Raw genomic sequence first — 25,420 nt, 5'->3', positions numbered from 1 at the left:
CTAAAAGCTTTGGTTTCAACAGCGTGAAGCTGAGCAAGGTGTGAGGCAGGAGCACCAGCCCAGAGGGGGGAACAGTATTCCATTGAGCTGCAGATGAAAGCCTTGTATGTGGGGAGTAGCTCAGGTGTGCCAAGGAAGGACTTCGCACGATGGAGGATGCCCAGTAGACGACTGGCTTTGGAGGCCAGCGTGCAAATGTGGTTTTCCCAAGAAAGATCATGGCAGACAGTGAGACCCAAAACCTTGAGCGACAGAACTTCTTGGAGAGGATTGTTGAGAAAGTAGATGGGAGGGTTGTCCAGTCGGTCCTTTCGGAGAGACATTGTAAGAGTGTGAGATTTGTCAGGATTGAAAGACATGTTCCACTTGTTTGACCAGTCTGTGATTTTGTCCAGGTCTGCAGCGAGTGAGGAGGCTGCAGACTGCCGATATGAGGGATGAGGAATGGAGCAGCAGATGGTGGAGTCATCAGCAAAGAGATAGAGGATTTTCCAGAGAGTCGGAGAGATCATTGATGAAGACCAGAAATAGCACAGGGCCCAGAAGACTACCTTGGGGAACTCCAGCCAGTACAGGAAGGGGAGATGAGAGAAATCCATTCAGGGCCACACGTTGCCTACGACCAGAGAGGAAGTCCGCAAGCCATGAGTGGAGATTTCCATGGATACCGTAGGAAGAGAGTTTGGTGAGCAGAGCTGGGTGCCAGACCGTATCGAAGGCACGTGATATGTCAAGTGAGACAGCTCTGATTTCCTGTTTGGCATTGAGGACCTCCATCCATTGTTGAGACAGCAGAAACAGCATGTCCAGAGTAGAATGACCTGGTCTGAATCCAAATTGATGATCAGAGATCAAGCCATTGGAGAAGAGGAAGGATTTGATATCCGAAGCAATGATGGATTCCATGACTTTGCTGATAAGTGGGAGCAGGCTGATTGGTCTGTAGTTGCAAGGATCTGTTTTTGCACCTATTTTGTGTAAAGCGGTAATGTTTGCTGATTTCCAAGATGCTGGCAGATGACCATGAGCAAAAGAGAGGGTGAAAAAAAAAAGAGAGAGGGTGAGATAGAGCGGCAGAGCAGGATTTTAGGACCCGTGGGCTGGTGCCGTCTGGTCCAGTTGCAGAATCAGAGTCGAGGTTTGACAAAAACTTCTCCACCTTGTCAGGAGAGAAGGACACAGAGTCCAGGAGCAGTTGGGTTCGACTGGGAAAGGTGGGAACAGAGAGAGATGGGTTTGGGACACAATATTTTGAGGCAAACACAGAGTTGGGCCATTCGGCTTTGTCACGTGCGGTGTCAACTGTGTAGCCTTTTGAGGTAAGGGAGGAGATGGAGTGGGAACAAACACCAGAAATGGATTTGACCAGACGCCACCAGGATTTGGAGGAAGGAGACAGGTTTGAGAGTTCAATCTTGAGTGTGGAGAGATAGTGCTTCCTGGCACTCCTGAAGGTAGACACACACTTGATCCGAGCTTCGTGGAAGGAACTGAGATTGCCTTCAGTTGGATTTGCCTTCCAAGAGGCAAAGGCAAGTTGTTTCAAGGCAACTGCCTCACCACAAGATTCAGTGTACCATGGACGGGAGGAAGGTTAAGACAGCTTAAGACGAGATGGGATAAATCTGTGCATGAGAGAGAGCAGTTTGCTCTGGAAGAATTCCCAGGAAGAATTGATGTCAGAGGCAGAAGAGATGGGAGACCAGTCCAGATGATTGATGGCTGCTTGCAGACCGTGCCAGTCAGCCTGAGTGAAACGCCAGACTCGTCGGTGCTGAGGAGGCTCTCTGAGAATGGCCAGAGAGATGTCCACTTTAACAAGCACATGATCAGAAGAACCGATTGCAGCAGAAGAAGAGCAGCAGACATTTGCAGGGAAGTTAGTCATAACCAAGTCCAGAAGAGAATATACTCCATTGACTGAGATTCGGGTCAGGAAATTGACAGATTGTGTCAGTCCCAATGAGTCGCAGAAGTCCTTTGCTGAGGTGCCATGGCTGATGAGAGATGACCCCACACTCAGCCAGCTGGCATGATGACAGTTGAAGTCGCCACATATGAGGAAGAGAGAGTTTGGATGAGTTGATAGAAGTTGGTCCATGTTGTCCGACAGCAAAATGTAAATGGAGTCATCACTGTTTGGAGGACGGTACAGAACACATATGAACAAAAGGTGGGAGTGGAGAGGAAGCCGTAGCCATAGGTACTCCTGGGGGTGAGGTGGAGAGAGGGCAGTGCAAGGAGAGTGAGGAAGAGAGTTTTTGATAAAGATAGCCACCCCACCACCAGGACGAGGCTCAGGTCCATCATACCGGAGGAGGGAGTAACCAGGAAGAGATATTAATGAATCAAAGACATCTTGAAGGAGGAAAGTTTCTGTTAAGCAGATCAAGTCTGGATTGTCAGAAGCAACCTGAATGGAGAGATCAATCAGGTTAGAGCGAAAGCCCCGGATGTTTGAGGTTCATACCGTTAATGAGGAGAGGGGGAGCATCGGGTGCAGGACAGGGTAGGGGAGGGGTAGCGTCAGATGAAGGATGAGAGGGGGAGGTAGGAAGAGCAGTTGATGGTGTGTCAGAGATTACAGAAGAGTTACAAGAAAGGGAAGGATGAGGAGGACGAAAGGTTTGATGGTGATGGGATGAGGCACAGTGAGGGGGTGTTTGAGGGGGGGGGGGGGCAGAGGAAAGTAGAAGGTTGTGGGAGGTGGAGGTATGAGATGGAAGTGGGGAGGTGGGGAGGAGGCAGCTTTGAGAAGGAGGTGGGAGGAGGGAGAATTTGGGAGGGATGGTTGGGGGGGAGATTTGAAGGGGAGGGGTTTGGGGGGAGTTTTGAATGGGAGGGGCAAGGGGGGAGTTTAGGAGGGGAAGGGCAAGGGGGGAGATTTGGATGGGAGGGGCAAGGAGGGAGTTTCGGAGGGGAGTGGCAAAGGGGGAGTTTCGGAGGGGAGGGGCAAGGGGGAGATTTGGAGGGGAGGGGCAAAGGGGGAGTTTAGAAAGTGGATGATTAATGAAAGATGAACATTTATAACAAATTGGGTTTGTTGTGATTTTCAAGTTCGCGATCCGTTTCAGAACGATGGAGGAGGGGTGGAATGAATGAGAATTTAGAGCATGTAGTGAGAAAGAATTGTAAGAGATTGAATATTTTTTTGAAATGGAATGAGTTGAAGAGGAAATTGAAAGGAGCCTTTTAAATAGGAAGAAAAACAGCGTGTTGTAATAAACCACTGAATAAAACTGCAGGGGAAAGTTTAAACATATTGATCTTCAGAACCGTGAAGAACAATCTTATATTCACAAAGATACCAACGGGGAGAGGGCCTTGAGGGACAACCACGAGTCACTTGAACAGGGCAAAAGGTGGAAGGCAAGGGGATAATGGGGCGGGGCGGGACAGCGCACATGGACAGAGGTGCACGATGGGACAGGGAAATAAAAGTTTTTTTTGGGGGGGGGGGGGGGGGGGGTTACAACGTTAGACAAAGAGTAGATGTTCAGTGAAGTTTGGGGGAGAAGGGAAAATCAAAAAACCTACCAAAAACAGCAAAGGAAGGAACAAACTTCGACGGGGGAAGCCTGAGGCTGCAAGGCCTCACACGCAGTGCGGAAAACAGAAACGATTAATTTATGAAAGATAAACACCGAGAAACTTCCAAGGGGCACACTATAGGTTCACACACCGAAAGATAAATACAGTTTCGACAAAATACAATCGTGGAGACCGTGTGGAGCTTCGAAAATCCGTGACGTCGTCTCCAAGATCTCACGAGATCCCAATCTCGATTTCCTCGAATTGTGTCAATCTCATTTCCACTGGTGTGTTTACCAGCTCTTCTGCCACCACCAGCTTCTTGTGTTTCCCTCAACACCAGCTCACACACCTCGGAGGGTGCAGCCAAGCTCACCAGCATTGGTACGGACCGTCAACGGCAAAGGTGTGGCCTTGCTCCCACACTGTGCAGGCTCACCCACAACCCCACATTTCAAAAACTTGGAGACCTGACTTACTGGCTCAAGATCGGCCACTTGCTCATAAACCAGAGACGGCGTGGCATCGCACCATCGGACCCGGGCATGCCGGCACCGCTGCAGAGTCTCAACACTCACCCGTGAGCGCCTTCCTGCACACCACAGCAGCTGTTTCGCAAACCGTGGGTACCTCTAACTTATTTCTTTCGGGGATTGTCTCATCTGGGGCAGAGCAACATCCACACCACCAGCGACATTCACCCTGACAGTCTCCTTCGCCACTCGGGCCCACCCCAGGCTTCCCTTCAATAATGTGTTCAGCACAAACGTTATCGGGGATGCCTCATCACGGTGCTGGTATCCCTTCTCCCCCAACACAAGTCGGGGGCCAAATCTTCCACATTCTTTCCTGCTGCCTGGATTCGTCAGCCAGCATAGTCATGGTCAGTGACAATTGGTCCCCCAAACAATGATTTACAATATAGTTGGGCAGATTAAGCCGTTTTTATGTCACAATTGACCAAATGGCGATATAATCACCAAATTTTGCATATACAGTATACACCCTCTTTGGGTCCCTTACTAGGGAAAAAAAAAATTAGTCACTTGAAAATCCAAGTTGGCTGCCAATCATAGACTAGCATGACATTTTCAGCCATAGAACATGACACAGGTAACCGATATGGGACCCCATTAGGAAAAAAAAAGTTAGGCACTTGAAAATCCAAGATGGCCACCAATCAGACGAGCATGACATTTTCAGCCATAGAACATGACAGAGGTAACTGATTTGAATGATCTCAGTGTGAATTTCAATGTTTTTGACTATGCCGAAGCAGATTCTGCATAGGACAGACCTCTGGGATGTTATATTTTATAATTTCTAGAGAAATGGAATTAAACCCCGTTGATGATTGTTCACATCAGTCAAGACATGTAGAACTGCACAGTGCTGTACAGGCTAGGCCCAAGCGATAACATTTGCACCATGCATGACATTCTGTTTTGCATCCACATTTTGTCAGTTCTTGGCAATTTTTCCACAATCGGTGGAAGGGTACTCCAGCAGATCTGCCAAACTTCAGCTTGTTGTATCCATCCCCAATCCACTGGACTCAGTTTCTGGCTGACACACTGTTGACTGACTTCATATACATCCTGCCCAGTAGGCAGCGTGCTTAGAATGTTGCAGGTGGGCAGCTCAAGTAGGTGGGTTGGAATCATATGACCTCCGCTTACGAGGAAAGAATTCCAGCCGTGCATCGTTCACATTTGTAACAGTATCTCATACATTGTGACTACAAATTTCTCAAGGATCTCAAGGTCATCATCTCCAACGGTTGGTGGACACTTACCAAGTTGATTGAAGACACCCGGATACCTCATTGCACACATTCCAAGTTTGCCATGCAGACCTCTTTCCTTTACCACAAAATGCAGACACGATATCACAACCACTGAAGGCATGGAAGAGGAGGATTCCACTTGTCTTCTCAGCGCCAATTGTAGAAACTACGTCAAGTTTTGCAATCCATCTCAGATGAGTTCCTTGACCAAAGGCAATCCATAATTTGTGCAAGCCAAGTTAGTGCAAGGATGGTAGATATTGCTATGACGACGCCATCTGTGTCATTTGCCTTTATCATAATGACTTTGTTGCCTTCCATTACTGCATGCCTGCAATGTACAAAAATACGTGCATCTGCCTCTTCATGGGTACATGGAGCCACATCGTCTAAGCTGATCATTTGACTGCTGAGTGCAAGTTCTTCCTTAGTCACAGGGATCACATTTGGCGTGCATTTCAGCAATTCTGTCTGCAAGGAAATGGAAGAGCTCTGTCTTGTTGTTGGCATTACGCAGGAAGCTCTGCTAGTGTTTGGAGTCTTGTTAGTTCGTGTTACCCTTCTTCTGACTCCCTTTCCTCTCTTTATCTTGTTCAGACTTCGAGCTTGATGGACGGTACACAAAGACAATGTCTGTTCTCTTGTACTTGGCAGACATTGCTTATATAGTTGGGAGGACATTTTAATCTGGCATAGTCATCAAATGCTTTTGTGGGCAGAGTTTACCAATGCTTATCCATCAATGATGATAGCATCTGCTTCTGTATTTAGTGTCATCACTTGGGATTGGAGTTCAATAAATGATATTTCTAACAGGTGTGTAGCTTCCCATTGTCACTGAAAGCAGCAGGAACTGACAGTCCGGCAGCCAAACCACATTTTCAGGCCATAACGTTGTTTTGGCGTCCAAAATTTTTTTTGGTGCATTTTGCTTCCCAGAACCAACAATTTGAAAAACAATTTTACTGTACTTCTTTCAGCATTTGGCAATGAGATAATTTGCATAAAACAAAATGGGCCACCAAAATACCAAATTTCTTCCCGAACAAATCATCTTAAGTATTGTGAGGTGCTAAATATTGTATATTTCAATCAGGTCTTCACTGAAGACAAGTCTGAGGTTGCATAAATATAATTGTTCTGGACTTTCCAATACCTTCATAAATTAATGGAATCTGCCTGTGCCTCTCTCATAGTGTGCCAATTAGTTGATGAACACTGGCTGGTAATGTCCTTGATGTCTAAAGTGAGCAAGTCACTTGACTCCTCCTGGAAAGGATTGCCCATGCCGTGAAGAACCGTGGTTAGCTTGCCTACTTTCTCAATGAATACTGTGTGCCGGCATTGGTTGCTTGTGATGGCCGGTATTTTCTGTTGCATTTTTAGCACCTGATGCTGCCACGTACTCAGCAACCAGATGACTCATTTCAGGGCCAGTGACCATCCACCTTCTGAGGGCTGATGGATCCTCAGTCACACCGATCACCTTTTATGACTGCATTTGCTTGCTCATGCGCTTGGTCGATGGCCAGTGCTGAGAATTCCCGGCAAGATCTGTGTACCAATTAGTCAGTAAGCAGAGCATGAACTGCATAGGGTTGTTTTAAAGGTAAATTTTGGTTTAAAGGTTTTAGCCCTTTCACGAGCCTCGATCTTGTATACAAAAAAAATAAAAAATAAAAAATAAAAATGAGAAAAGTACTGTCCATAGCTAATGCTTAATATGACTGTAAACCCACCGGCGAGGGTTAAAATGGTCACAAATGATAAAATAAAGCATCCGAGAAGTCTCAAATACACAGAGTCCGCTTCGGCATGGTGAATAGCTTCAAAATTAACACCAAGATAGTTCAAATCGGTTACCCGTGTCAAATTCTATGCCTGAAAATGTCATGCTAGGCTATGATTGGCAGTCATCATGGATTTTCAAGTGGCTAACAGTTTTTTTTTCCTAATAAGTGACCCAAAGGGGGTGTATATGCAAAGTCTGGTGCTTGCATCACCATTTGGTCAATTGACATTAATTTGCCCCACTTTATGTTGAAAGTGTTTTGCATCATAATCGTGTTGGGAAACGAATTATTTTTGAAGTGAGGGATTTTGATTAGGAACGGCGTGGTGCTACAGTTTCTGTTGGTTTGCCAGCATCACATCGATTTTAACAAGTTTTCCGACATGAAAAGCTGAGATAACCTGAGACGTCACAGAAACTCACTCGTGTTTAACAGTAGGCTGCAAACACTGCTTGTCGTAACATTCTAATCTTGGGTGTACAAACTAAAACCTCGCCCAATCTTGGTGCTGCCTTGCAAATGTCAAGCTTTTCACCTTATTCTGTCGTCTCAGCAGCCATTCTGTAAGCTGAACAACTTGAAATGCTTATTTTGCCTTTGGGATGTTCTTCTGGATCTTCCTGGCATTTTTGTTTCATGCACCAAGCCAGTTTATTTCAGGCGTTGCAAAGTGAATGTCATAACATTGTAGATCTTCAGCTTTTCTGCCATTTTCTTCATATTGTGCCATTCTTCCCGCAGAGTTTGGATCTGACACGGCGTTCTATTGACACTTGCTTTGGAATCCATTCAGACGTTCAAGCAAGGGAAGAAGCCGATGAAAATTAAATTCACGTAATCACTAATTTCACACATTCATTAATTTGCAACTTTTGAGTGCTTGTTGGACCTCAATGTGAAGCAGAAGCTCCTCCCCAGAGTGAACTGGTCAAACCCAAAAACAGTCAAGATCAGACCCCATTACTGGAGGAGTGGGTACCAGGAAGCAAGTGCCACACCAGTTATTGCTGCATGCATCCTGACCAACAGGAAATGCCTGCCACACATTAACCTGTTTGTGGTACACAAATTGGTTCTGGGAGCAGCCAGGAAATATACATTTTAAAGTGGCTCTTTTAGCTAAACAGTTGCATATGCTTCCTGTTGGTTGCAGTACAATCCTATGGAGATGCAGAGGGGCTGCAGCTCAGCTTAGCTCATGCCTATAGATACAGTCACGTGAAAAAGTAAGTACACCCCATGTAAAGTTTTGACTTTTTCAACATATTTCAACATACAGCTATTTGATCTTCATTTCAATAATATTGATAGATAAAGATGATATAATATAACAAATATCATGAAACATTTACATTTTGTAGTCCATTGTATAATTTAAATAAACATAAATGCAAATTTCACATGTGGAAAAAGTAAGTACACCCCTGCATTTATCACTACTTCAAATACCTAAAATTAGAATCAGGTGCACCAGCTCAGGTGCAAATGATTAGAACATCGTTAGAGAGGATCTTGGAGGAACCTGTCTTATTTAAACCTCAGACATTTAGTTTGGTTTACTCTTTGTTGTTGAAGTGTGCAGCATCACCATGCCTAGATCAAAAGTGCTCTCTGAGGCCTTCAGAAAGGAGGTTATAGATGCCTATGAGTCTGGGAAGGGACTTAAAAAGATCTCCAAACAATTTGAAATCAATCGTTCGACTGTCCGGAAGTTCATCTACAAGTGGAGAAGATTCCAAACAACTACCAACTTGTTCAGGCCAGGCCGCCCCAGCAAGTTCAGCCCGAGAGCAGACCGCAAGATGCTGAAAGAAGTCTCGAAGAACCCCCAGAATGTCATCACGGGACCGACAGGTAGCTCTTGCCACTGTTGATGTCAAAGTGCACGAGTCTACCATTAGAAAGAGGCTGCACAAATATGATCTACATGGGAGGTGTGCCAGGCGTAAACTTTTGCTGTCCAGAAAGAACATCAGGGCAAGACAACATTTGCCAATGAACACCTGGCAAAGACCAGCACTTCTGGAACAATGTGCTCGGGACAGATGAGTCAAAGGTAGCGCTATTTGGCCACAGTACCAGAAGACATGTTTGGCGAAAACCAAAGACAGCATTTGACCACAAGAACCTGATACCAACTGTAAAGCATGGTGGTGGAAATATTATGGTTTGGGGCAGCTTTGCTGCATCAGGGCCTGGGCAGCTCAGCATCACAAAATCCACTATGAATTCTTCATTGTACCAGAGGGTGCTTGAGGATAATGTGAAGCCATCTGTCGGAAAGATGAAGCTCAACCGAAGATGGACCTTGCAACATGACAATGACCCTAAACATCTATCTATAATTCCACTAATCTCTGTGTGTATGTGTGTGTGTATGTGTGTGTGTATACGACAACGATTTCTCGACAACTACCGGTCCGATATACTTGAAACTTGCCAGGTATATTGCTGGGGACCCGAGGATGTGCCTTTTCAAGGTTTGAAATTAATCGGACAAGTACTTACCGAGCTATGGCGATTTAGCCGTTCGCCGTTCGCTTTGGCGTTGCGAATGGACCAAACCATTTCATGTAAATAGAGGGGGGGGGTTCTGTGGTCGTTGCGAATGGACCAAACCATTTCATGTAAATAGAGGGGGGGATTGTCACTGTACTCGCAAGCCGTTCGCCGTTCGCTTTGGCGTTGCGAATGGACCAAACCATTTCATGTAAATAGAGGGGGGGGGGGGATATAATTTTAGATAGATATATAGTACGGGCATATATATAGTACGGGCATGCCCTAGTACCAGTAATTCCACCAAGGAATGGCTGAAAAGAAAAGAAAGAAATGGAGGGTTCTGGAATGGCCAAGTCAAAGCCCGGATCTAAATCCCATCGTGATGTTGTGGGGGGATTTCAAACGAGCTGTGCATGCAAGAAACCCCTTAAACATCGCACAGCTGAAATAATTCTGCATGAAGGAGTGGGCAAAAATTTCTCCCAGTCGATGTCAGAGACTGGTAGACAGTTATAAGGAATGCCTACTTGAGGTTGTTTCTGCCAAAGGGGGCAATACCACCTATTAGAGCCAAGGGTGTACTTACTTTTTCCACATGCAAAATTTGCATTTATGTTTATTTAAATTATACAATGGACTACAAAATACAAATGTTTCATGATATCTATATTATAATAGGCGAAGGTGATTCTGTCTGTCTGTCTGTCTGTCTGTCTGTCCGGGGTGTGGCTTACTCCGTTTACAGAGTAGCTCCACCCATTCTTGGAGAGGCTTCATGTAAACAAATATCCACCATTTTATTAACTCGAATAGCTTTGAGGCCTGTTTAGTTAGGCCCGTGCTGTCTTTCTCTCTCACACAGGTTTATGTCAACTGTAATTCGATATATTATTTCATTTTTAACAGTCGCTAACATAGTTTTAGACTCGGTTGAAAAAAAACGGGAAGAGAATCCCATGAAAGTTTCCGTTTATAGAACGAAATGATTTCTCAAAGGCCGGTAAAATAAAGCCCATTCATTGAGTCACCCTCATGATTTTATCTCGAATTCACCATCTGATTTAATTTTTATCGATGGTTTAAGACTCGGTGTCAGAAATAATTGAGAACATTCACGCACACACTGGAAAATGCAGAGATATATTTTTAAAAATCGCGCCACGATGATACACGAAAATACACCGTCTAAAATAACAGTCGGGGATAATGTCGACATATATTAAAAATTAGCTTTTTCTTTTCCGTTAAGATATATTACTTTTACTTTTGATGACAGTCGTCACAAAAACGATACATATTTCTTCGTTCTTATTTCATTCAACATTATTATCCGGAAGTAAAAACTAAAATATGTTTCAGGAAATTATGGAGAGATATTTCTTCGTTTTTTTTTCATTAGTTATGTGCGCATACACTTTAAATAGGTTTATTTGAAATCTTTAATTTTCACAATGTAATTTACTTGCCATTTGTCAAATGACGAGACACCTCCTGTTGAGGATCGTGACAATTCATGCATTGCGTGGAAACTTCCATTTCCAAAATGAATGAGATGGGAGAGGCGCGAGGAGCGAGGAGTTGGAGAGTGGGGAGCGAGGAGTTGGAGAGTGAGGGGCGAGAGGTTGGATAGTGAGGGGCGAGGGGTTGGAGAGCGAGACGCGAGGGGTTGGAGAGCGAGAGGCGAGGAGTTGGAGAGCGAGGGGCGAGGGGTTGGAGAGCGAGGAGCGAGGGGTTGGAGAGCGAGGAGCTAGGGGTTGGAGAGCGAGGAGCGAGGGGTTCGAGAGCGAGGAGCGAGGTTTTCGAGAGCGAGGGGTTCGAGAGCGAGGGGTTCGAGAGCGAGGTGCGAGGGGTTTGAGAGCGAGGAGCGAGGGGATGGAGAGCGAGGAGCGAGGGGTTGGAGAGCGAGGAGCGAGGGGTTGGAGAGCGAGGAGCGAGGGGTTGGAGAGCGAAGAGCGAGGGGTTGGAGAGCGAGGAGCGAGGGGTTGGAGAGCGAGGAGCTAGGGGTTGGAGAGCGAGGAGTTAGGGGTTGGAGAGCAAGGAGCGGGGGTTGGAAAGCGAGGGGTTGGAGAGCGAGGAGCGAGGGGTTGGAGAGCGAGGAGCGAGGGGTTGGAGAGCGAGGAGCGAGGGGTTGAAGAGCGAGGAGCGAGGGGTTGAAGAGCGAGGAGCGAGGAGTTGGAGAGCGAGGAGTGAGGGGTTGGAGAGCGAGGAGCGAGTGGTTGGAGAACGAGGAGCGAGGGGTTGGAGAGCGAGGAACGAGGAGTTGGAGAGCGAGGAGCGAGGGGTTGGAGAGCGAGGAGCTAGGGGTTGGAGAGTGAGGGCCGATTGGAGCGGAGAGTGAGGGGCGATTGGAGAGGGGAGTGAGGCGCGATTGGAGAGGAGTGTGAGGAATTGAAGAGGAGTGTGAGGGATTGGAGAGGAGTGTGAGGGATTGGAGAGGAGTGTGAGGGATTGGAGAGGAGTGTGAGGGATTGGAGAGGAGTGTGAGGGATTGGAGAGGAGTGTGAGGGATTATTGGAGAGGAGTGTGAGGAAGTATTGGAGCTGAGTGTGAGGAGGGTATTGGAGGGGAGTGTGAGGAGGAGTGGGATTGGAGAGGCATGAGGGTGGAGAGAGAGGAGAGTGTCAGGTGGAGAGGAGTGAGGCGTCACATATGTGAAATAAATAAATTGTGTTCATTACACCATTTCTGGATCTGATGAATTGCCAGTAACCATTTTGTAAAATTTAATGTGCAGCATCTAAATCAAGATGTCCAAATGTCACACGTCCATGCCCGTGGGATTCCCACGGGTGACCCCACTAGTTTGTTATATTCTATCACCTTTATCTATCAAAAAAAACAACAAACCTGACCTTTATCACCTTTATCTATCAATAATCAATATTGTTGAAATGAAGATCAAATAGCTGTATGTTGAAATATGTTGAAAAAGTAAACTTTACATGGGGTGTACTTACTATTTCACGTGACTGTACATACTACGGTTTTGGGAGACCCCGGGGAGACATCCAATACATAAGGGATCCCTAAAGTAGTTACATGTGCAGCAATTTTAACTAAATTACCCCTCCCCTTCGTATTTAACTAAATTATCCCTCCCAGTGGAAGGGACATATGCGTTGAGTGCAGTAGAGTTACTCATTGTTCTTTCCCTTCTTTTCAAACTCCATTCTCAAACTACTTGGGTGGTTCGTATGCAGCTTATGGCTGATTGGCTGCATCATTTTCTGGGGGCGCAACTGTGCCATTGACATATTACATATAACTTACCTCTGGCAGGTCCATGGTTACAGATGTAATTATACCCCACTCAATAATGGTCCATGCTATCTTAATGCACACACACTTTTTAGAAGGCAAATATTCTTAATTTAACTTTTATTAATGCAAAGGAAATTTCTCAAATACAAGCTCATATTACGAGAAAGGCAGCACTTTTAGCGAGGGCATATCCCCACCAGACTGTACAGTGTACATGTTGGTTTCTGCAATGAATATACAATCACATTTCACTTCCTTGAATATAAGTGAATGTTTCTCATCACATTTTTTAAAAGGTCCAAAAGATATGCAGCATACAGCGAAGGAAGGCTTTGTCACTCAAGAAGCTTGTTGCATTTGCTTATGTTCAAAATCGATATACAGTCGGACCCCGCTATTCGCGGGGGATACGTTCCTGAGAAATGGCGTGAATTGCGAAACCGTGAATGCTGGGGAGGGTGGGGGGGGGGGGGGGGGGCGGGGCATTATTTCAATGGAAAAAGTTGGGATTGCTTCCCAAATCGCGAAAATCCGTGAATATCTAGGAACAAACCACGAATGGTGAGGAAAAATCCTCAAATGGCGAGGCAAATCCAAAGAATGTCGACAATCTGAGAAGGTCCATGAAAGTCACGGAAATGGCAAGACAAAACCCACGAATATCGGCGATAATCTGCGAATGAAGATGAAAATCCGCGAATGCATGCCGTGCTATTGTTTCAATGGGAAAAGGGAGACAGCTAATTGCACTAATCGATACTGTGGAGTGTTTTCATTCTGTACAGTAACTCGCGGGGATGACGTGTTATGCAGCTGGTGGAATATCCCCCAAAGCTGTTCACAGTGTGAATTGTAGGATAGCCCACGAAGGAATGTTTACCGTTTGTTGGTATATCACGCGAAACATTGTTTACCTGTGAAACGAAACTGTGAAAGTTTACCAATTTGTGAAATTGGATATCACGTGAAGGTGTTCACAGTGTGAATGATGGGATATCACGTGAAGCTGTTCACAGTTCGAATGACAGGATATCACGTGAAGCTGTTCACAGTGTAAATGACGGGATATCACGTGAAGCGGTTCACAGTGTGAATGACGAGATATCATGTGAAGCTGTTCAGTGTGAATGATATCCTGTGAAAGCCATGAAAACGCAAAGCACACAGCAGCGAATGCAGAAGCAGATCATGCCGGTGGCTCGGTGTTTTTTTTGTGTATGTCCAGCTGCTTTGTGCATGGCTGGTGAAAGATGGGTTTTATAAATGTGTCGAGCTAGCGGCTCGTGAAAAAAAAAACCTTTTTTGCGCCCCCGAAAAACTGCGAATTCACGGGACACGGCCACAAATAGAAAAAAACCGCGAATTTGCAGGACACTTTTCCGTGAATAGAGAAAGAGGTCGCATTTTATCAATCACGAATATGCGGAACCGTGAATAGAGGGGTCCGACTGTACTACAAGCAGTTCATTATATTGGTTCAGGCTTAGCACGGCATGCGAGCTTAAGAAAAATGAAGCAAAACTCAAGATGGAAAAGGAATTACTCATTTGCTTTCAGTGCTCAAGGGTGACGTATTTTTTTTTTTTTTTTTATACCGACACTGCAGGATGTATTTGTGCAAAATTCACAACAACTTCCTTCGTTCTTTTTCCTCCTTTACTGGCGGTATATGTTGGTGCTCCATTTACTAGTTCTCGAATACAAATCCATTCGCAGACATGCTGACATCGGCCTTCATCTTAGTCTTACAGCTGGGAGAAGAAATTGCAGCATTTTGGGATCAGATTATGGGTTCAGGGAAGTTATAATAAGATTTGGGGAATAACTGAGCTACCTTTCACGAGTCCATCAGGTTAAAAAAAAAAAGATAAAAATTGCAATCCCAATGGACTGTTGGGCAGGCCATTCATCTTATAGTGACAAATACACAAAATGATGAGCGTTCACCTCCATAACGGTGTGAACGAGAAGTGCAGGTAAAAGTTGCTTGGCAGTGTCAAAATATCCATGTGCAAAATCTCTAAAGCTGCCGGTCTCATTTTGCAAGGTCATGGAACAACTGTCTGAAGGCTGTGCCATCTTGCAAACATCAAGTGAAATAGCTGTGATAGCCAACCCCACAACTTGGGGTTTTTTGGATTTTAACCTGCACATGTTCATGTAGAATCTACATGATTTCTGCACATGTAGAAACCCTTAAGTAACCTTTCATTGTGGTTAACTGATATGAGCAGGAAAAAAAAATCTGAGATGTACAAGAAAAGAATTAGATGATAAAATTTGCACTTTTTAAAATCCCATTTTTGTTACTGTGTAATTACACTTGGTTGGATTGGGCAGTGCCCATAAACGTGGTGACATTAAGGAATGATGGTGCTTAAAAATAGAAAATACAACAAAGTTACTCAAAATATATATCAGGTGATGATGTTGTTTTCTTAAGCAGAGTCGCTAGAGTTGTTGTCTGTACGTCAGCTCCAAATTTTGGAGGTCGGTGGTTTGATTCTGATCGTGGCTAAGCCTTACCAAATAATTCAATGAAATATCCTTGTTTGACACTCAGCATTAAGAGGACAGAGCATAGATAATCGCTGTGGGTTGGTGTCCCTTGGGAGCAAACAATAACATGCTTCAAAATCGAGTTACGGTCTGCACAATGATTCTCAAAGGGCACATGACCTTTGACCATCAACAAAAATTGAATCTGTTCATGTTCATCTTTGTACAGGGTGACCCAAAAAAACCTCCCACATTTCGAAAGGCTGTAGCACTGGCAGTAGTGAGGCGGGAGTGGCGGGGCTAGGGTCTGTTGGTAGCCCAACCCAAACCGTCCTCAGTCGCCAACATGGCGTGGTCGGGAGCACACCGTGCGTTCGCTGTCGAACGTTCTTCACAAACAACCGTGATCGCCGTGCAGAGGGCCTTTCGAAGACGTTTCAGTATTCCACAGAACCAAAACGTTCCAGATCGGAAAACCATCTTGCAGTGGGTTGAGAATTTCAGGGCAACAGGCTCAGCTTTAAAAAGAAAATCACCTGGTCGGCCTAGGAGCGCTCGTACGCCTGAGAATATTGAAGCGATCTGTTGTGCAGTCTCCGAGACGTTCTGCACGGAAGCATACTTTAGCTGAAGGGATATACCGGGAAACTGCAAGGAGAATCTTACACAAAGACCTCCACTTCCATCCATACAAAATGACAGTTGTGCAAGAACTCAATGCGAGAGACTGGATAAGCCGCAGGGAGTTATGCGAAAACATTCTGCAACGTGTTCCGGACGATGCTGTTCTCTTGTGCAGTGACGAAGCTCATTTTCATTTGAGTGGCTCTGTAAACAAACAACATTTTCGCTATTGGTCTGAAGACAACCCTCGCATGCCACACGAAAGACCGTTGCAGTCCGATCGAGTGACTGTGTGGTGCGCTGTTGCCGATGTTGGCATCGTGGGTCCTTATTTCTTTGAAGAGGGTGGTGTAACTGTTACCGTAACTTCTGACCGTTACATTGATATGCTCGAAAACTTTCTAAGGCCACAACTCGAACACCTTGGGCTTGAAGAACTCGATGTGTGGTTTCAGCAAGATGGAGCTACGGCACACACAGCTCGAAGATCATTGCAAGTGCTGAGGGAAATGTTTCCGGATCGGGTGATCTCGTTGCGTGGCGATGTTGGGTGGCCGGCCCGTTCCCCTGACCTCGCTCCTTGTGATTTTTTTCTGTGGGGCTACCTTAAATCACGTGTGTATACTCATCGACCCCAAACTCTTGAAGCCCTTAAGGTTGCTATTCAGCAGGAGATAGCCGCTGTTCTACCCGACATGACCCGTCGAGCCATGGCAGCCTTCAGAAATCGCCTCCAAGCGTGTATAGACAATGACGGCCACCATTTGGAGGATGTCATCTTTAAAACATGATGAATAAAAACTGTATTGAATGAAGTTTCATGTGTGCAAATAATATCTTGATTATCTTTAACCATTTTTTTTCCATTTACCTTTGAAATGTGGGAGGTTTTTTGGGGTCACCCTGTGTATTACAGGCCATAGTTCTGCCAAGTTTGGTAGTAATCCCTTCAGTGGTTCAAATGTTATTGCCGTAAACAAGATTTTTAAGGTCACATGGCCTTACGACTTTGACCTTTTAAACCCAAAATCGAATCAGTTCATCTTTGTATCATACTAGCAGAGGTACCCGGCGTTGTCGGACAATGCAGGGTCGCTTCGCTGATGGGAATATTAAGAGGGGAGGAGGGAGGGAAGGGGTGAGGGAGAGGAGGAGGAAGGGAGAAGAGGGGCAGGGGGAGGAGGAGGAGGAGGGGGAAGAGAGGAGGTGTCAAGGGTAAGGATGGGGACAAATTGGATGGAAAGGGGAGAAAAAGAGAGGGATAGGGGAGAGACAGAGATGGGTGGGGGAGAGAGAGAGGAAAATGGTGAGGTGAGGTGACTGGTGGGTAAGGGGGTCTAAATGGGTCTTATGAGTCTCAGAGGTCTTAAAGGGTCATCAGGGTATAAACTGTCTTCAGGGTCTTACGGGTCTAAAACGTCTTTGGGGTATTCAGGGTTTTAAAGGGTCTTACTTATGCGTGTGCGAGATTTTCAAGGTTCTTAGGGGTCTAATCTATCAAGCATGTAAAAAGCATGTTAAGGGGGAATTAGGGGTCTTCAAAGGCTCAGGTAGCAGATGAAAATACCCTTAGGACAATCCCCAGGTCAGAATTGGTCTGTGTGTCAAATTTGGTGGTTGTCGGCTGGCCCAGCAGTCTTTGCAAAAAAACAGACATCCGACAAATTTTATTTCTTAGATGGTGAATTGAGGCTGTGCTGGTTTGGGTTTATTCAAAATTTCCCGTGTTTTTTTCCCCCAATTTCCCGGTAGAATGGGGACCCTACTCCTGGGATGTCCCCACTGAGTATCACCATAGAAATCAAGTGGCTCAAGCACTCAAATGAAACGATTGACAACGAACGGCTGGCTTGGCAAGCTGCTTGGTAACTGAACACGTCCGCTGGGCATCTCAAAAAACGCCGACAAAAGGATTATTTTTTTAAATTAAGATTTTAACTATTAATCATGCCTATTTTCCTTGTAATCGAAACATACCTTGTCGAGTCTTCAACATGGTTTCTACTTTTTTAAATGTTCGTAAACTGAGAGTTGAAACAAAACTCGCTGATGTGTGTACAAAAGTGTACGTGAACATAACTTCTCTAAAATATATGTGAACATAAAAACTTGTAAAAGAAAAAAAAAAAATCTTTGGAATTTCCCCAGCCTCCTGACTAATTAAATACGCATGATGCATTTCACTTCCAAGCCGATTTTAGTTTTCCTTCACATATGTGAATTCACATTTGTGAACATATGTGAACAAATACATTCCATGCTCATGTGAAAGAGTTTGAAAAGTCAGACGAAAACCAAGTGTTTTTTAAAAATTAATTAGGCGATTGTTTTTCGTCTGAATTTTGAGAACTAGCCTACAGGAGCTGTCGCTTCGCTGACGGGAAAACCAATCTTTGCGTAACTGAAAAAAAAAAAAAAAAGGAGGTTGTTTGGTGTTATAAAAGACAAATGAAGGAAATGGGGAAAAATAAAATTAGGCCGTGTATAGGGAGAGTGTTAAAGGAATATTCATCACAGCCTTTTTAGATGCTGAATTGCAAATAATGTGCAACAACACACTAAGAGGAAGATCAAAATGAAAATAATTCTCACCCACCCTCCCCTCTCTTCTTTCTTATGAATAAAATTGTCTCGGGTACGTATTTCGGCATGGGTCAGGCCAGGAAACAATCTCTGATGTCCCCTTGTCTCTGTGAGCTCTGGTTCATCGTATCTCGAGCACTCCTCCCAATTTAGAATCTCAGCTAATTCTACAGAAATGTAAATGAGTACGATTTGTACGATTTGGATTTGTGGAGATTAGTGGAGATTTGGAATCAACGTGGTGGATAAAACATCTTCATAGGGAGAGGGATACATGGTTATGTTTACTTCCTGAGAGTGTTTTCATTGAAATCAGATCTCAAGTTAACAAAGAAGGATTCCTGGGAGATCCTCCTCTCCGTGCAGGGATAACCAACATCATGTGTTGGCGTTTGCAGTTTTGACAAGTGTGTCCATGTACCCATAAACAAAAAAAAACAATTGTTTTGGATCACAAACATTCTCGGGAGTTACTTGAATCAACATTAATCTGTTCTCAAGTTATAACATGAGAAACAGACAGACATGGCTCCTTTGATAATATGGATGTATGGTACCTTCTTTGGGCGGTGTATATTACACTGCAGTCATGATCACTCCAAACAAAACATGCATTATCTCGTTTCCTCTGCATGAGATGTAATAAATTGTTTCCTCAAAACGGTACATTTATTTAATTGATAGAAAGCGCATTTTGTTCAATCTTCAAATGTATACCAGAGGCCTGTGACAGCAAAGAGCTGTGTGGAGAGAAAAATGGCGGTGATTTCTGGCCTACTGGCGTCGCCTGGCTAAAGGGCGGTGCTTGTGACGCAGGGGGGAGGGCGTGGCCTGTAGAATGGGCAGCGCTTATGAACCACCCACATACACAAACGTAGCTTTATATATGAGTACATGCTTATCCCAAGTTTGGTCGAAATCGCTTTCGGCCTTTAGGGGTTCACAAGTTATTGCGGAACAAAAATCTGTGTGTGTGTGTGTGTATGTATATATGTATATATGTATATATGTGTGTGTGTGTGTGTGTGTGTGTGTGTGTATGTATGTGTGTGTGTATATATATATATATATATATATATATATATATATATATATATATATATATATATATATATATATATATATATATACGTAGCTTTATATATGAGTACATGCTTATCCCAAGTTTGGTCGAAATCGCTTTCGGCCTTTAGGGGTTCACAAGTTATTGCGGAACGAAAATCTGTGTGTGTGTATGTGTATGTGTATGTGTGTGTGTGTGTGTGTATATATATATATATATATATATACACACACACACACACACACACACACACACACACACACACACACACACACACACACACACACACACACACACACACACACACACACACACACACACGGTCGAATACACAGCCGGATGGACAAGATAACCAAATGCCTCGGCTGCGGCACGATAAAAATATTTATTTCAAAATTTCAAGAGATAAAATATTTACAAGAGAGTCAGTGCCCAAACACCCTGCAACAACATCTATCTACAAACCTTTTAGTCAGGATGTCCTTCAACGTGCGCCGAACATTATGACGGATCTGTTCCACTGTGGGGTGGGCCTTTGGTGGAGATGATGTAGCCTGGGTGCCACCTGGCAATGGAACTTCTTTCTTGAGTTCAGATTTCTCCTTTGAACCTGTAATGGAAATTGGTTTGGAGAAGTTTAGTACTTCATCGGATCTCCAAGCAGCAATGCTCACATTCCTTTTTGCACTATGAAAGCAAAATACAAGACTGGAGGAAAAGAAAGAGCAACAAACTTGGATATTCCACACAACACCATTCATATGGACCCTCGTTTGAACAAGAGGAAGATTAACCCAGCCTGAGAGGGCAACATAATTGTGCACAAATCAGAACTGTTAAAAGCCTTCAAACCAATATTAGCTTCATGCACTTGCTGTCATCACATGAAACGAAAAAAAAAGGAGAAAAGAAAAAATAAACCAGTGATGAAATAATCCTGCAATATGAATGTGAGACAGATATTTACAATACAAACAATAACCCAAATATAAATTGCCAAAACGGTAACTCGAAAACAACATTTCAACATTGCCTTAGTTCAATGTCAAAAGAAAGGTGATATTAAAAGCAACACCTACAACTTCATTTTTTAAACCAAACCCACAGCCTTCCAAAAATACAACAAAGATAACAAATGAAGACCACAAATACAGATGCACTTTAAAATAAAGAATGATGATAAAACGGTCTTTGCTTCAAATTGGAACACATGTTTAACAAAAGGCCCAATCTAAAAAGCAAAAATGGAGTAATGGTTCTTGAATGACCCTCCCCAGCCCCTCACCCCAAACCTACACCACACAACCACCCCAAAATATTCACTATAATTTTTTTAAGCAGCTCGTCTGCTTGGCCTATATTACAGCACCTGTAAATGGTTCTCTTTCATCTCCAGCTGCGCCATGGTGCAGGCTACACAACAGCGGCCGCCTCCCAGACATGAGTAATCGATACTGCAAGTGTGATAGCCATTTAACTACAGCTACGTCATCATTGCCACACAGGTGATATGACACAAATCACGATACGGCCTTTGTACAAAACAACGTTGCATTTTGTTTGCATCATTCAGTTCAGATATGTGAAACGTGTTATAAAAGCTTTCCGATTCAAACAGTCAAGCTGCTGTACTTTAAGAGCTCATGATGCCTCTGAGTGAAAATGGAGAGATGCGAATGCAATGAACAGATTTGTTGCAATGTTGGTGTGGGTGATGACTTCAGTCAGTGTGGTGTTAAAACGCATTCAATGGCGGTTATGTAACTTGCCGAATCATATGATGCTTCCACTTTATGAATCAACCTTTTTGCCGTCAGTGCTGGAACTAGTACAACAAGCGTTATGCCTAGGTCCCCCGTCGGTGAAGTGATGAGTTGACAAAGTGGAAGACGCAAGGCGGCCATCTTGGATTTTGACGTGGCGACCCAATTTTCAATAGCGTTCTTCCTTATGCGTCGATACACCCACACACCAGATTAGAAGTTAGTAGTTCGTTTATTTTTCAAGATATTCCACTCAAGGTTCAGACATTTACTTCTCAAGATATCGCACTCAAGGTTTAGATATGGTGACAGCCATCTTGGATTTTGACGTGGCGACCTAATTTTTAATAGGGTTCTTCCATATGCCTAGTTGCACCCACACACCAAATTAGAATTCGGTCCTTCGCTTACTTTTATAAAGATATTGCAGTGCACGTATGCACACACGGACGGAGGGGAAAACCATAGTCCCACTTTCGCTCCGCGGTGCGACGGGGGACAACAATCGCCTGTGAGTCGTGGAGCAGCATTAAAATTTATCAACACGAACATTAAAGAAAACCATACACCAACCTCCCTCAGTTGACTGCAAGACAAAGGACTCACCAACCTGTGTTGACTGGTGTTTAGCAAACTCAAAAGCACAGGTTGGTGAGAATAAGCAGTTGTGAGAATCAAACCCAAACAAAATCAAAGAAGGAAAATAAACCACTCGTCTCATTGGCATCACGTGACAGGACAAAAAGTCTCAGTGTGTGCTCCACTCAGTGTACACAGTTTTTCTAATGCCTCATTAACCTCTCTCCAACACCTAATGCCTCCTCGCCACTACCTCTGCAAAACCACTACTAACGCTCACCACTGTCCAACCCCACTGTCCTCTCGCCTCTGACCAACCCGACTGTCCTCTCGCCTCTGACCAGCCCGACTGTCCTCTCGCCTCTGACCAGCCCGACTGTCCTCTCGCCTCTGACCAGCCCGACTGTCCTCTCGCCTCTGACCAGCCCGACTGTCCTCTCGCCTCTGACCAGCCCGACTGTCCTCTCGCCTCTGACCAGCCCGACTGTCCTCTCGCCTCTGACCAGCCCGACTGTCCTCTCGCCTCTGACCAGCCCGACTGTCCTCTCGCCTCTGACCAGCCCGACTGTCCTCTCGCCTCTGACCAGCCCGACTGTCCTCTCGCCTCTGACCAGCCCGACTGTCCTCTCGCCTCTGACCAGCCCGACTGTCCTCTCGCCTCTGACCAGCCCGACTGTCCTCTCGCCTCTGACCAGCCCGACTGTCCTCTCGCCTCTGACCAGCCCGACTGTCCTCTCGCCTCTGACCAGCCTGACTGTCCTCTGACCAGCCCGACTGTCCTCTCGCCTCTGACCAGCCCGGCTGTCCTCTCGCCTCTGACCAGCCCGGCTGTCCTCTCGCCTCTGACCAGCCCGACTGTCCTCTCGCCTCTGACCAGCCCGACTGTCCTCTCGCCTCTGACCAGCCCGACTGTCCTCTCGCCTCTGACCAGCCCGACTGTCCTCTCGCCTCTGACCAGCCCGACTGTCCTCTCGCCTCTGACCAGCCCGACTGTCTCGCCTCTGACCAGCCCGACTGTCCTCTCGCCTCTGACCAGCCCGACTGTCCTCTCGCCTCTGACAAACCCGACTGTCCTCTCGCCTCTGACCAACCCGACTGTCCTCTCGCCTTTGACCAACCCGACTGTCCTCTCGCCTCTGACCAGCCTGACTGTCCTCTCGCCTCTGACCAGCCCGACTGTCCTCTCGCCTCTGACCAGCCCGACTGTCCTCTCGCCTCTGACCAGCCCGACTGTCCTCTCGCCTCTGACCAACCCGACTGTCCTCTCGCCTCTGACCAGCCCGACTGTCCTCTCGCCTCTCACCAGCCCGACTGTCCTCTCGCCTCTGACCAACCCGACTGTCCTCTCGCCTCTGACCAACCCGACTGTCCTCTCGCCTCTGACCAACCCGACTGTCCTCTCGCCTCTGACCAACCCGACTGTCCTCTCGCCTCTGACCAACCCGACTGTCCTCTCGCCTCTGACCAACCCGACTGTCCTCTCGCCTCTGACCAACCCGACTGCCCTCTCGCCTCTGACCAACCCGACTGTCCTCTCGCGCCTGACCAACCCGACTGTCCTCTCGTGCCTGACCAACCCGACTGTCCTCTCGCGCCTGACTAACCCTACTGTCCTCTCGCCTCTGACCAACCCTACTGTCCTCTCGCCTCTGACCAACCCGACTGTCCTCTCGCCTCTGACCAGCCCGACTGTCCTCTCGCCTCTGACCAGCCCGACTGTCCTCTCGCCTCTGACCAACCCGACTGTCCTCTCGCCTCTGACCAACCCGACTGTCCTCTCCCCTCTGACCAACCCGACTGTCCTCCCGCCTCTGACCAACCCGACTGTCCTCCCGCCTCTGACCAACCCGACTGTCCTCTCGCCTCTGACCAACCCGACTGTCCTCTCGCCTCTGACCAACCCGAATGTCCTCTCGCCTCTGAACAACCCGACTGTCCTCTCGCCTCTGACCAACCCGACTGTCCTCTCGCCTCTGACCAACCCGACTGTCCTCGCGCCTCTGACCAACCCGACTGTCCTCTCGCCTCTGACCAACCCGACTGTCCTCTCGCCTCTGACCAACCCGACTGTCCTCTCGCCTCTGACCAACCCGACTGTCCTCTCGCCTCTGACCAAGCCGACTGTCCTCTAGCATCTGCCCAAATCCATCTGTCATCTCGCCTCTGTCCAAATCCAACTGTCCTCTCACCTCTGTCCAAATCCAACTGTCCTCTCACCTCTGTCCAAATCATACTGTCTTCTCACCTCTCTAATCAAATCCCACTGTCCTCTTATGCTCTATCAAATCCTATTGTCCACTCATTGCTCTGACCAAATGACACTGTCCTCTAACCACCTCTGTCCAAATCATACTGTTCACTCATCTACAGTTGTGGCCACCATTGCACTTTTTTCAAATAATGCACCATTTCTTCCAAAAAATTGTTGAAATTAAAAAATATTTTGGTGTCCACATTTGTATTTCTTTGGTTTGCAGTGGAACAAAACAAAAAAAGCTGAAAATAATCACTAAATCTTAGCTTATTCCACACAACAACAACAACAACATGCATTTTAAGGCCATTTTCCCCGCGAGAGCGGGTTAGCCTTACGGTCCCCATGACAATCTTCTCCATCTTGCCCTATTTTCTGCATCTCTCCTTGTTAACCCCCTTGCCCGCATTTCTTCTTCCACCATCTTTAGCCAAGTCTTTCTCGGTCTTCCCCATCTTCTACTTCCTTCCATCACTCTTCTCAACCAGTCACTTTCATCCTTCCTCAACACATGACCAAACCATCTCAACCTGTTCCTCTTCACAACATCAATCACAGGCTCTATTCCCATTATTTTCCGCAATTCATCATTTGTCTTCCTCTCTCTCAACGATACTCCGCACATCCATCGAACCATTCGCATTTCCACCCTTTCCAACCTTCGTTGCTGCTCTTCATTCATTACCCATGACTCGCTCCCATAAATCATAACACTTCTCACACATGCAGCATACACCTTTCCCTTCAGCTTCAACGACACTCCCCTCCTCATCAGCACGCCACTCAGTTAACGAAACTTCTTCCATGCACATCTCACTCTGGCAACCGTTGCCGAGTCTGATCCACCTTCTCCATTCAGCATGTCTCCGAGGTAGCAAAATATTTTCACACCTTCCAGCTTCACGCAGTCTCCAAGATCCAACTCAACATTTCCTCCATCTGCAGCTCCCTCTGTGCACACCTTACATTTGAATGTAGCTGCCACACTGGTTAATGACCCTCTCAGACCACTACATTTTTGATGTACCCACTCAGCATACATTGTACATTGAATGGAGTTCACTCTGACACCCTTCCTGCACACAGCACAGGGCCACTTCCCAGTTCTTTCCACCTCACCACATGCTTTACCACTTGCCATCACCTTCGTCTTTCCGATATTCACCTTCAGACCTTTTGTCT

At 45.8% G+C, this 25,420-nt stretch overlaps 1 protein-coding gene across 10 annotated transcripts in view; it reads right to left on the bottom strand.

Moving 5' to 3' along the window:
* The window catches only part of LOC137421852 (uncharacterized), a 265,646-nt gene that overhangs the window by 105,205 nt on the left and 135,021 nt on the right, over window positions 1-25,420 (bottom strand). For all 10 annotated transcript variants that reach the window (XM_068108313.2, XM_068108318.2, XM_068108317.2 and 7 more), the window contains one exon: window positions 20,108-20,252. In XM_068108313.2, the coding sequence (XP_067964414.2) occupies window positions 20,108-20,252 (145 nt within the window). The remainder of the gene's footprint in view (window positions 1-20,107; window positions 20,253-25,420) is intronic.

Source organism: Myxine glutinosa, chromosome 2 (genome assembly GCF_964187855.1).
Source record: "Myxine glutinosa chromosome 2, kmMyxGlut1.1, whole genome shotgun sequence".
Taxonomy (NCBI): Eukaryota; Metazoa; Chordata; class Myxini; order Myxiniformes; family Myxinidae; genus Myxine; species Myxine glutinosa.
This window is presented reverse-complemented; position numbering and strand designations above follow the sequence as displayed.